Here is a 13,635-nt window from a genome sequence, read left to right on the forward strand (position 1 = left end):
GGTAGACATTCACAGCATATGTAGTACTGGATCCAAATTTGTGTTATGGTGTCAATAACCAGACTACAACTAAAAATACTCCTTATGAGGAATGAATTGTCTTGAAATTGTCAATAGCACATTTTACTGTCTTTTTAATATTAGTGTACCATAATACTTCAATTAAACCATAAAATACTGTGTATATATCATTGGACCAAATTCTCCCTTCTGCAGGGAAAAAGCTATATAGGGGAACAAATTTACATTTTCTTTCAAGTCATGCTGTTGGGATTGTGGAATTTGCCACCCTGTAGAACACACAGGAGGGTTGGATCCCTAAATTTTCAGGTATCTGTGATCTGTGCAAAACTCCAGTGTCTCCCACACTGCTTTCTGTACCCCTGGGATCATAGCTCTGAAGAAGTTGATGTTATGCAGTTCCACGCAGATGGCGTACTGAAAAGTACAGAAGTCCACAATATATGATTCAGCTACTGAGATATATCTTGATATAAATGGTGGGGTTGCGGTGATGGAAATCATCTTTTAAGAATAATTTTGTACAATATCTGGTAAACTGTTTAAATGCTGATGGTAGTTTAGCTATGATGACCTTGTATTAGTTTAACACTATAACAAGGTATACTTATAGTTTATAATCACACTTTACTGTAGTGAAAAACGATGATGCTACCAGACAAGGCCAGTAAAAGATAGCAGTGTTTAAAAAGGCATATTCTATCCTACACTGGGAACAGATTGTGTTCAAGTTACACCACAGAGCAGCTGACATTTAGCTTCTTGGTAGCAGAGTTGGTCAGAAATCAAACTTTGTTTGATTAAATCCTCATCTGTCATTTTATATTCCAGGGGTCCAGGAGGTGGTAGACCGTGGCCAAACCCAACGAATGCCAATTCTGTAAGTAAATATTTAAGTGTGTTGGATAGTATCTATGGTTTGAGGAGTTATTCCTTCTTAATAGGCCTATGGAGGGAGAAAAAACTTTATTCAACAAATAGAATACTGCGTGCCATATTTTTTGCCCACTGTACTATTTTTTTTCAATCCTGACGCATGGGTTCTCCAACATTTTACAGCATGGACCACATCTTATAGAGAGCTTCTAGTAGACCACCTTTCCTTCCATTCATGATTGTGCAGACCATCTGCTCTCCTATTCATAATCACATAACAGCCTTGAGGCAACTACAGCAGTTGCTCAAAAGAAAAAGTATCATTAGGATATATTTAATATATTTTTAGCTTTTTTTAATGCAATATAACAAAATAGAATAGGAGTCAGTACCATCTGACCAAGCAGCTCTTCATGGACCAGTTTGAAAAGATATGCTCTAATGTATGATCCCGTGGCTTATATAGGAAAAAGCTTATTAACCTCTGTACCACTTAACATAAAATCATAGTGTAATTTCTCAGAACATTATCCATTTGATAGGTTGAACAATTTAATTTTGGCCTTCATGAAAAGTAATACACTCTCCAAATTAATAGGCTGCAACAGCTAGAAAATGAGGTTGTTCAATAGCTGCTTAGGAGAAGAACAGTTCCGTAATACCCACCCTCCATGACTTGTACTGGCTGCTAGTACTATGAAGATGCAAGTTCAAGGGCTTAGTTTTAGAAAGCACAGTGAAGCCCTACTAGACTCTATCGCTGGCTGTCCCTAGGACATGGTGTATCAAGCTTATCCTTGACTGATTTATTTAGTTAAGGGGAGGGGGGAGTTTCCTGTGTTCTTGTGTGATTCATTTGTTTTGTTTTGTATTTACTATCTTTTTGCTTAATTCCTCTTCTTTGTAGTAATTGATCCTTGTAGTTTGATAGTATGGCTTCTGTGTGGTATGCCATTGTGCCAGAGCTTTGGATTCAAATTGGCTATATATCTGGGTAAATTATTTTCTCATTTTGACTCTAGTGGTGTTTACTGACTATCATGCATGTAATGCAATAAATGTTTAAATTAATTTTAAAAGGGTGAAATTATCAAAGTCACAGGGGAGTTAGGGGCCCAACTTTCAGTGGGAGCTGGGTTCTTAATTCCCCCTTTTTTCATTAGAAAATCTCCCCCTATGTATTTTCTTTCTGTCTGGATTATGCTCACATGTCATATAATTCAGAAGTGCAGCTCAATTTACAATAATACTAGCTTTGTGGAATGTGGATAACTTGATTATGATATGTTAATATTAAATCTTACACACACACACAAAATAAAAAGTACACAAAATTGATGCCAGTCTGAACTGAGCCTGTCAGTTTTTTGTAGTAGTAGTAATAATAATAATAATAATAATAATTAATGCACAAAAAGAAAAAAAGCTCAATGTAGCATGATTGAGTTACAAATAAGTAAGTGTAAGCCTTAATTTGCATTTTTTTCATCTTTTAGTGTGATAGCCTTAATATTCTTTTTTTTTTTAAATGTCTTGATTGTTTTTAAATAAGATAGAGAAGATTATTCTTCCGTGGAATTTTATATCTATTAAATTCAACATGCTAGAGACCAGGTATAGACCCTGATTCATGAAAACATTTAAGTACATAAGCAAGTCAATGAAATTGAAGCACATGCACAAGTGATCTCTTGAATATGGATAGTTTCCTAAATTGTGATCTTTGGCATTGACTTACAATATGCATTATCTACCCGATTAGAATGAAATCAGGTAAATAATTACACTATTTAGGCAGAATTTCAAAACCCACTGGATAGAAATTAGTCCTTTGAAACTATTGTAATCTGACATGAAAGTACACATCTAAGACATGCATTATGCATATTTTAGTTACTAATCTTTAATTGAAGGTAAACCGATTTGTTGAGAGTACAACATATTTTCTTTCATAGGCAGGAAAAATGGGGTGTCAGAGCATACAAGATAAGAGAATACAATTGAAATAGCACAGATTATGGTTTGCCTTAAGATTACAGTATATACTGATTTTATAAAATTTATATTAGTGATTAGTTTTAATTGAGTTCATGCAACCTGCTCTATATTTCATCAAATAATTCAGTTGTTAGTCTAATATCTATAGTTCCATTGGTCATTCCATTTAAAACATACCTACCATAAAAATGTGATTCACAAAGTAAAAGAAGTAAGAGAAGTGGAAAGATTTGCTTGCTATACATTTTTTAAAAAATATATTAAATAGCAATAAGCATTGCCCCATCCATGAGGCTCATGGGAAAGCCACAACTGAGCCTGTAGTGAAATCAGGAACCTTCTCTCTTAAGCATTATGTTTATTCAGATTGTGTAATGCATTTTTTAATTGTTAGGGATGGGAAAGAGAGGAAGAGTAGTTTTAAAAGCACAGCCATAAGGCTTGTCTCCTCTTCACCTCCCAATGAACTGATATTAAAGGAGAGGACAAGGGAGTGTGAGACAGGGGAGCAGAGGGGAAACAAATGTAGAACAAGATGTATGTTGAACATTACCACTTGCTCAATCATTTGCCACTGTTGCATCTTATTCCCTGTGTTTGTCTTCTCAATATCTGTTTAGATCATAAGCTCCCCAGAACAGAGACCTTGGCCTAAACTCTTTTAAGATGTGGCTCCTCTGTGCTGTTCCACTGACATAGTGAGAGACTGAGCTGTCTATGTACTTATGACCTTGGTTACTGTGGTATCTGAACACCACACATTTATTAAAGAATTTTTTTCCTCACAATAACCCTATGATGTAGGGAAGTATCATCTGCATTTTACAAATGGGGAACTGAAGCACAAAGTAGATTAAATGATTTTAGAATATAAGAACGGCCATACTGGGTCAGACCAATGGTCCATCTAGCCCAGTATCCTGTCTTCTGACAGTGGCCAATGCCCAGGTGCTTCAGAGGGAATGAACAGACCACGTAATCATCAAGTGATCCATTCCACCACCCATTCCCAGCTTCTGGCAAACAGCAATCCCTGCCTCTCATGGCAAATAGCCATTGATGAACCTATCCTCAATGAATTTATCTAGTTCTTTTTTGAATCCTGTTATAGTCTTGGCCTTCACAACAGCCTCTGGCAAGGAGTTCCAAAGGTTGACTGTGTGTTCTGTGAAGAAATACTTCCTTTTTTTTGTTTTAAACCTACCGCCTATTAAAATTTAATTTGGTGACCCCTAGTTCTTGTGTTATGAGAAGAAGAAAATAATACTTCCTTATTTACTTTCTTCACACCAGTAATGATTTTGTACACCTCTATATCTTAATCATCTCTTTTCCAAGCTGAAAAGTCTCAGTTTTATTAATCTCTCCTCATATGGAAACTTTTCCATACCCCTAATCATTTTTGTTGCCCTTGTTCCTTTTCCAGTTCCAATATATCTTTTTTTAGATGGGGCGATCTGATCTGCACGCAGTATTCAAGGATTTATAAAGTGGCAATATGATATTTTCTTCTTATTATGTATCACTTTCCTAACGATTCCCAACATTCTGATTTACCCAAGGTCACACATCAAGTCTTTGGCTAACCTAAGAATTGAACATAGATCTCTTGAAGCTTCGGCCAGTACCTTATGCACTACATTATCTATCCTTCTCTGATTAGTCAGCCTCAGAACTGGCCCGAGGTGTTTTGCCAGCCAGAGTAGAAAAAGTTTCCAGAGCCTCCCTTGGAGCAGCCAAGCTAAAAACCTCCAAAATTCAACTGGGTGTATCAGCCAAACAAAATACAAACAAACAAAAAGCCAAAAACCCACAACAGAGTGGGAGAGCAATGTACCCCCTCCCGAATGTTGATTTGGTGACTCTCCTGATTGCCCACCTCTGGGTCTATGGCATTTCTTCATGTCCCTTGCATAGCAGATTTGTCAGAGGCTGGCCAGCATAGGGAAGGAAGGGAACCGAGTGGGATTGCTGGAGCACAGTGCGCTCCAGGTATTCTATACCAGCGTAATAATGTATAGATTTCTGATAGTAAAACATATTAGAATGTGAAAATCTTTCAAGGTAGGTGCTGCTAAACCTTTAGCTTGGGATATTAAAAACTAGATTGGACTAACACTAGAAATTGTACTATAAAGATTAATTTAGCTTTGATGGAAGATGGATAGAGATACATAATAGATTTTCACATCTCTTGCTTCTAATATTCTACAATGATTTTCATGTAATTAAGTCTACTTTTGCTAGTGTCTTAACTTTTTTCAATTTCTCATACATTCTGAAGCAAGTCCATCCTTCACAGATTAGATGCCAAGAGGCAGTTCACATCTTCAATGTATGAGAGTTTCAAAACATCACAGTGTTTGTGGCTTCTGAAGATAAATGCAATGGGTTTAAAATAACTTTTTTTCCAATTTAATAGTGGAGTGTTTTTCACATTACCTCTCAGCAAATGTCCTGGCCCTTCAGTACTTTGTGTGTATTCCATTAGAGCCATGGTAACTTCAGTTTCTTTTTAGCAAGTGCTAATGTCAGAGAGTTGTTGAACAGCCACTTGGAATTCACTAGTTCAGTGTTTCCCAAAGGATCGTAAATGGGCCACTAGAAGTCTTGCTTGTGCTCCGCAGAGTCACATGGTGCTGGCTCTTCTTTTTTTGCTTCTGCTAAGTCACATTAAAAAAAGCTAAAAACTCACTGAACACTTTCCAAATTTTACTTTTCCATATAATCAGTTATATTCCGTAGCCAGCTGAATCATGAGTGGGGGAAAGATGTGGCCCACACTATGCCAGTGTTTGAGAATTCCTGCCTTAGATACATTAACAAAACATTATCGGCCATCTGCAGTCAGATAAGAAGCTTCGTTTGGCAAAGTGATTTTCCGGTTTCTTAATTCTCAGCTCAACTTCCTGAGTTGTTATTCTCCAGTATCCTATATAAAAATTCTATGGAACTTTTTCATGAAGAAAAAAACTATTATTTACCAGCAACTGGATTTTTCCAGGATACCTCTGTAACTAATCTCCACAAATTGGATTTAATGTTCAGTTGGGACTCTGTCTTTTTAAAACGAGAGTTCCTTCCTCAAGCATGCAGACAGAATACTATCAGTGTCCCCTGAGATCAAAGAGAGTGTCCTAGCGAGAACAGAGCCATTCCGTTTTATGGCCCTTTATTCAGTTAAAGACTTAAGCATATGTTTAAATCCATCCCTGTGCCCTCAGCATTTAAACACTTGCTTAAATCATGTTGATTTAAAGTTAAGCGCATGCTTAATACTGTCCTGAATTGGGGCTAATATTCTTATAACTTTACTTCTAAACCTTTTGCCATAAATTAAAGGAACTTTATATTGGATTATTGAGGTTCCTGCTGATGAAGCCTGAAGACTATACTGGTAGGTGCAAATAGCATAACTTGTACAACAGCAACCTGCCTTTTAAAAAACTAACAATGGTATCTCAGCATGCACACATCACAGAATGTGGATCTTAAGGGGCTAGTAAATTAAGATCCTGATCTTGCAGACACTCAAGCATGTGTATTACTTTAGTCTTATTGACTTCCATAGGGTTACTCACGTGAGCAGAGTTACATACATGCTTAAATGTTTGCAGGATTAGGGCCTAAGAAGCCACCAATTTCTGGAATGTAATCTGATTCTTTTCAGTGCAACACACAATATATTACTATGTAGCAGTTGGGACACAGCAATCTTAAACTGGAATATTAAATACTTTTATTTAGTTCTCTTTGACTGTGACTCTGTTCTGCACTTTTAACTGTAGAATAATCTTACAGTGAGATGTTACCTACTAGTCAAACAGCATTATGTTTAACATGAGTATTTGCGCCTTATTGCTTCCTCTCAAAAATGCATTTTAAAGATGTGCTTCAAATAAGATCCTCAATAAATTTTGGTATTGCTTTGCATTCTAGATACCGTACTCTTCAGCATCTCCTGGGAATTATGTAGTAAGTACCATTGTGTGTGTTTGCTCATTAGAATTGATGTTACATGTTGTTTAGGCACAGAAATAGTTGTCCAGATGTTAAGAAGAGCCCTTGTGTATTGGTTGAAAAGTGAACATCTGATCTGAGTTTAGTTGTTTTGTCTGCCATCTACAGCACATATGTTGGTATTCATTACTAGAACAGTTATCAGTCTGGTCAAAATTGCCTTGAGTGCTGTAGTTTACTTCAACATATGTTTCTGTAACCAATACAATATATTGTCTTCAATACTAAAAGAGAAAAAACCCAGCCTTTTCTTGATGACACAATAATGTGCTTGAATTCTTGAAGCTCTGCAGAAAAAAAAATCATTGGAAGAACTAGAAAAGCTAGCCTCTCAAAAGATGTGTAGCGTATCACTTAAAAGGACACTCGCAGCTAATGTTTTGTGGGACATTTTACTCTCTATTGCTTATAATTACCTCCTGGAGGCCTGAAAACTCCTTTTTCTCCCACACACTTTAATGTTTTATTTGGCAAATATTGATTTTACTCTATGATTGGTTTGGCCCTCAAATTGACATAGTTGACATAGCTTAGCAACTTCTTTAATAATCAATATATAATATTTCATAATAATATATTACCTTGATCTTTCATCACAAAGAATTCAAAGTTCTGAATAATCTTTCTATTTTATCTAGAAAACACTTCACCTATCAAGGAAATAGTTTCCTGTAAACCAATGGGGACATATACTGCTGTGTTGTCCCCTTTCTCCCTTCTCCCAACTGAATTGCACCTGAAAAGGGATGGTCCCCAACAGACTAATTTTTTTTCTTGTTTTGGGGTGTTTTACTGGCACCAGTATTTTTCCAAGGAACATTGTCTGATCTTATTTTGTTACTGTTTAGTAGTGGGGGCAAGAAACAAAAGGGTGACATGTATATCTGCTCCTCCTACGGTGTTTCCCATATGTCATTCTTGTTTGCAAGTTGGGATTCTTATTGGATTCTCAATTTCTATTGGAAGATCAGATGTCTGCAGACTTCTTTCTTACATTATCACGTGGCCAAAAGATGCTGTGACTTTTTCTTTTGGATGCGGATCTTGATAAATAGCCATGATTCATGCTTTTACCACTTTAAGATTAGGCAACAACAGTGTGCTCTACATATACATATACCTCAGATCACCTTGGAAACTGAAATTGGTTTAGAATGTAGACACAAGAGGTCTTTCACTATGAGCTCATTACACCAATGTTTCATAAGCTGTACTGACTGCCTGTGCTTCTGGATGAACTGTAAGACATTGTTTTTGAGCTATGAAGTCCTAAATGGCCTGGCATATTCAGTCTGAGACCACTTGTCTCCCCATGCCATACAGCCATAGCTGAGAGCAGCAGAGCTGTTCAAGGCAGAGCTCCTTTGACTTATTAAAAAAAGGGAGCTGCTGGCAGGGTATACTCTATGAGCATCTCCCACATTATTAGAACTCATCCATCCCTTTGTTTGAAATATCCTAAATCTGTTGCTCTCCAGGTATGTTGCAAAGCTCATTCTTTTACTGGGAAATTTAGGGAAGGATTATTTTGGAGAGGAATATTCTCTAAAATATTTCTTGTATTAGCTAGTTACTGATGCTATTTGGAAGAGCTTTCTGTTGTATTTGGTTTTCCATTTTGATTTGTGTTTTTAAAGAAATGCCAACAATATTTATAGTGTGGGAGAGGAGCTTTTTTATTATATTATAAAGAAATAAGACTAATTCTGTGTTCAGTTCAAGTCAAAAGACAGCTAGGACAAAAAAAATTCTAATGTGGTCCTTGGATGCATAAACAGGAGAGTAGTGAGTTCGGGAGCAGGGAGGTGATTTTACCTCTGTTTATGGCAGTGGTTCCCAACCTTTTTGAATGTAAGCCCCACTAGTTAACACTAGGTAAAGCACGCGTCCCTCCAACCCCCCGATATGCCCTCTCACCGGCCATAAACACATATAATGATAATAATATAAGACTAAATTGTATAAATAATAACAATAAATTACTTGTATCTGCGTAAGAAGCAAAGCCTTCCCTGGTGCAGCTGCCACTGCATGTCCCATGTGGCCTTGCCTCTTCCCATCCCTCATGGACTTAGGGTAAAGGCGTTGGGCCCTGGAGGGTTGGCCGGGGCTGCTCCAGGCCCCCACAGTTGTGGGGCTGCTCCATTCCGATCAGGCACCTGGGCGGTGCAGGGCTGGGGGCGAGGGATTGCTCCTCTGCTCCAGCCAGAATGGAGCTCGGGATGCTGTTCCCTGGGTGGGGCTGCTTTTTTGCTCCGGCCGGCACAGGGTTCGAGGCTGCTGCGCCCGGTGCAGCACTCGGGGGGCTAAGTGACCTCAATATTACTGGAGTTCATGGACCTCTTGTAATCTTTGGCGCCCTCCCCAAGGAGGTCGCGCACCCCAAGTTTATGCATTGGCAAGATCGATACTGGAATACTGTACAGTTCTTCTTCAAGTACTGTCCATATGGGTGCTCTACTTCATGTGTGCATGCTCTACCTGTGCCTTTGATCAGAGATTTTCAGTAGCAGGGCCTGTTTGCCCCATGCATGCGCCCTCCTGCCCAGTAGCACGGATATATAGAGCTGCGTGGGAGAACTGCCCTCAGTTCCTTCTCCACCACCTAAGACAGAGCATCTAGCATACCCACTTTTGTGTGCTCCTTAGATAGTAGTTAGTTAGTTCTAGTTAGTTAGTTTGTTTCCTCATTTCAGGGGTTATTTTGGACACTTTTTACTGGGCATATTGGGATCCCCAGGCTTTAAACATTATTCTTCCTACTGGAAATCCTTCCCAGTTAGAGATGGCATGTTCAGTATCTAAAGTGTAAAATGTGCACTTCATTTAAAAGCAGATTCCATTATAACAGGGAGATAAAATTCAAATTTCTCATGATGGCACAAGCCCTGAAACAGGTTTCCGACCAGAGCTCCGAGAACCCCTCATGTACATAATGCTCTAACCGCCTCTGGATTCCAGTCACCAAACATTTCTATGGGTAAGACTGTTACTACCCTGTTAACTTCTAGGTTCTGGTTTCTGACAACTACAAAGGATAAAACAATCCCTACCCCAACTGCCTCGATCACAGAAAACTTCAGAGGACAAAAGGGTCTACATCTGTACCTGTGGTACTGACAGCCTTGCACTCAAAATTGACAAATACTGTCAAAAGGAGCATGACCATTAGATCTCCCTTAAAGACATATCAGTCACTGGAGACATCAGACTCCAAAATGAGTGTTTGTGAGGCTCCAAGTGCATCCTGTACCATGGAGGTGTCTACGGCTTCTAAGAGCCATGCCTCTTCCAAACAAGACTCAGTACCAAAGACCTTCTCTGCTACAGAGCACAGCCAAATTAGTAGACATTCTACAATGAAGAGATCTGGCTCCCTGGTGCCCTTGGTACCTGCTTTGGTACCCCGGTCTGCATCTCCTGAATCTATGTTTGTGTAGGCTCACCTTATGGCACATACTAGTCAAATACCCACCTTAGTACTGATATTGACTTCCATCATTCCTCTGGTATCACAGGAGTTCTGGTACTCAAGATACCTCTTTGTACTCAAATAACCAAAGTCTTCTCTACTGTCTGGTTCCGCACCTCCTTCGGTACCAAGATCCTCTGGTCACAGAAGGCACTTTTCTCATCAAGATACTCCGATTCCCTGACTTATACCATCTAGGGAGAGCACTTATCACCTCCCATGGAGTATATTGAAGTTGATTCTGACTCACAACTCTATGCTCAGGAATCTCCTGCTTATTCAGTGGGACGTTATTCTTCTCCACATGTGGAGAAAAGGGAGAGACAACCTCGACTTCCAACCACCTGAGGTGACCAACTGTGGCTACCTCCTCCAATACCTTATGGTCCACCTCAGTGGCCTTATTTGGATCCATGGACCATATATTGTCAACAACTTCTGACTCGGGAGAGGGGGCAAGTTCACCTTTTAATGAGCATAGAAATGTTTGCTCTTCCTTATTGTCACTTCCTCTGCACCAGTCAGAACCTGTAGAGAAGATGTCTGAAGAACAAGAGGCAAGGGCTGATAAGGAGTTAATACATTATACGACTATTTCATTGTCATCACTAGATAAAGCTGTAATGCCTCTACCACCTTCCATGGCAGATGACTTTAAGCAATTCCAGAACTTGAGGAAGTGAATTATGGATATGTTTCAGAATCTTTGTGAGGAAGTCCAGGACTCCCATAATAAACTCCTGAATATTTTACACACCTCAATTTAGGCATACATGCCACTCCCAGTTAATGGAACCAGCCAGGACCATCTGGCAGACTCTGGCTATTGTGCCCCCCGCTTGTAAATGTGCCATCAAGAAATACTATGTCACAGAGAAAAAATCTGAATTTTTATTTTTACATCCCTCACCGAATTCCCTGGTTGTGGATGCAGTTGAGCGCAGGAAGCAACACATACCCCATAACTACCCCATAAAATAAAGACCAGAAGCACCTTGATTTTTTCAGACATAAAAGTTATTTCTCTGTGACACTACAATTTAGAATAGTAAACCATCAAGCGCTCATTATGAAATATGATCCTAAACTATAATAAAGTTAACACCTTTTTTGAACATTTGTCAGAAGAACATTGAGAACAGTTTAAGGCCATAATAAGTGAAGGTCATCTCTTGGTGGCGACATCTCTGCAGGCCTCATTGCACGCAGCTGATAGATATTGCAGCCCAGTTCATATCCATTGCAATCTTGATACGTTGAGGATCTTGGCTCCAGCTATCTGGTTTCCAGACCACTGGGATGACCTTTGCTTCGATAGTCACAAATTGTTTTCTGACTCTACAGATGAGTCAGTACATACCCTGAAGATCCAAGGGCCGCTCTCAGATCTCTAGAGATCTATACTCCTGTAAATAAGAAAAAATATAGCAGGTCTCAAACAGTACAGAGAATAACATCCAACAAATGGATTTTGGAGGTTGTAACATCTGGCTATTCTATCTATTTCACCTTCATCTTTCCCTCCCACCAGTCTTCTCCATCCCTTTTCAGGGACTCATCTCATGATCAGTTGCTAAGCCAGGAGGTTGCCTCTCTCCTATGTTTAGGGGCCATAGAACCAGTTTAACTTCAGCCCAAGGGAAAAGGGTTCTAGTCCAAGTAATTTCTGCTCCCAAAAAGAACAGGGGATGGAGACTAATATTAGATTTCAGAAATTTCAGTAACTACATGAAACAACAGAAATTCAGGATGGTGACCCTTGCAGCTATAATTCCTTATCTAGATTCCGGGGATTTGTTTGTGACTCTTGACCTTCAAGATACTTATTTCTATATTGTGATTCACCCATCTCACAAGATGTTTCTTCAATATACAGTCAATCACAAACACTTTCAACACCAACGGCTCCCTTTCAGTCTTTCCTCTGCACCAAGGGTATTCTCAAAGTGATGGAAGTCATAGCTGCTCAACAATGTCATTTAGGCATTATTGTCTGCCCTTATTTCAGCAACTGGCTACTTAGGTGCCAATCTGATCAGGATGTCCTATCAAAAGTACAAATGATGACCTTCATATCTTAGGTGTCCAGATCAATCTCGAAAAGTCCGTTTTGATCCTAGTTCAACAGATAGATTTTATAGGAGCCTCTCCAGATGCCATGATAACCAGGGCTTACCTACTTGTGGACAGGTTTATGATTCTGCAGAATCTTATTGCAAAGATTCAGTTAAGTCCAGACTTTGGCAAGGAACAATCTTCAGTTATTACGTCATATGGTGGTGTGCATCTTTGTGACCCAGCATGTCAGATTCTATCTCCAGTGTCTCCAGGGATAGCTCAGAACAGTCTATATATCAAGCAAGCACAGCCTCAACAAAGAGGTCTCTAATCCCCATCAAGTTTTGAACTTGCTTACTTAGTGGAAGAACCCCTCCAAAGTCTGTTTGAGAGTCCCCTTCTTTCAACCTCCAACCGCCATCATAGCTTCAGGTATTCCTCTTGGGATGGGGATTGGTCCTCACAACATCCAAGGCAAATGGTTGTCTGAAGAGAGTCTCCTGTATGTCAGCATTCTGGAGCTGAGGCAGTCAGGAATTCTTACTCCCTCTTTCTCTCACTGATCAAAGCCAAATCAGTCAAGATCTTGACAAACAATGTGGCCTGCATGTTCTACATCAATCGTCAGAGAGGGGCATGCTCCCCTTCATTCTGTGCCAAAGCAATGAAGCTCTGGAGTTGGTGCGTAACTGACCAGATAGCCATCTCAGCCTCTGACCTCCTCCCCAGCAGGCAGAATGTTACAGCCAACCACCTCAGCAGATGCTTTTCTCAGTTATGACTGGGAGCTGGATTCATGAGTCCTCCAGAGTATAATTCTAACCTGGGGATTTCCAGATGTGGAATTTTTTTGCCACTGCCGCCAAACTAAAGTGCAAGAAGTTTTGTTGTGGGCAAGACCCAATCCTCAGTCTCTGGGAGATGTCTTCTTTATGCTTTCTTACCAATACCATTGATACTGAAAGTTCTCAACAAAGTCAAGCAGGACAAGTCCAAGATCATTTTGACTGCACAAACCTGGCTGAGACAAGTTTGGTATCCTTTCCTGATTCAGTTCATGTCTTGTCCACTGCTGAGACTTCCTCTCGATCGCCCACTTTTTTGTCTCAGGATGCTGGTTGGACACTTCATCCCAATTTGTAAGTTCTGTGACTTCAAGCATGGGTCCTAGATGGTTCTTGGGGTTAGAG

General features: G+C 39.5%; 1 protein-coding gene across 4 annotated transcripts in view; it reads left to right on the plus strand.

The window, feature by feature from the left end:
• SSBP2 (single stranded DNA binding protein 2) overlaps positions 1-13,635 on the plus strand; it is a 272,413-nt gene that overhangs the window by 220,423 nt on the left and 38,355 nt on the right. For all 4 annotated transcript variants that reach the window (XM_067568988.1, XM_067568989.1, XM_067568990.1 and 1 more), the window contains 2 exons: positions 853-901; positions 6,835-6,870. In XM_067568988.1, coding sequence (XP_067425089.1) covers positions 853-901; positions 6,835-6,870 — 85 coding nt within the window. The remainder of the gene's footprint in view (positions 1-852; positions 902-6,834; positions 6,871-13,635) is intronic.

The sequence above is a fragment of the Emydura macquarii genome, unplaced genomic scaffold (genome assembly GCF_026122565.2).
Source record: "Emydura macquarii macquarii isolate MOO-44397 ecotype Brisbane River unplaced genomic scaffold, CSIRO-AGI_Emac_v2 contig_2897, whole genome shotgun sequence".
Taxonomy (NCBI): Eukaryota; Metazoa; Chordata; order Testudines; family Chelidae; genus Emydura; species Emydura macquarii.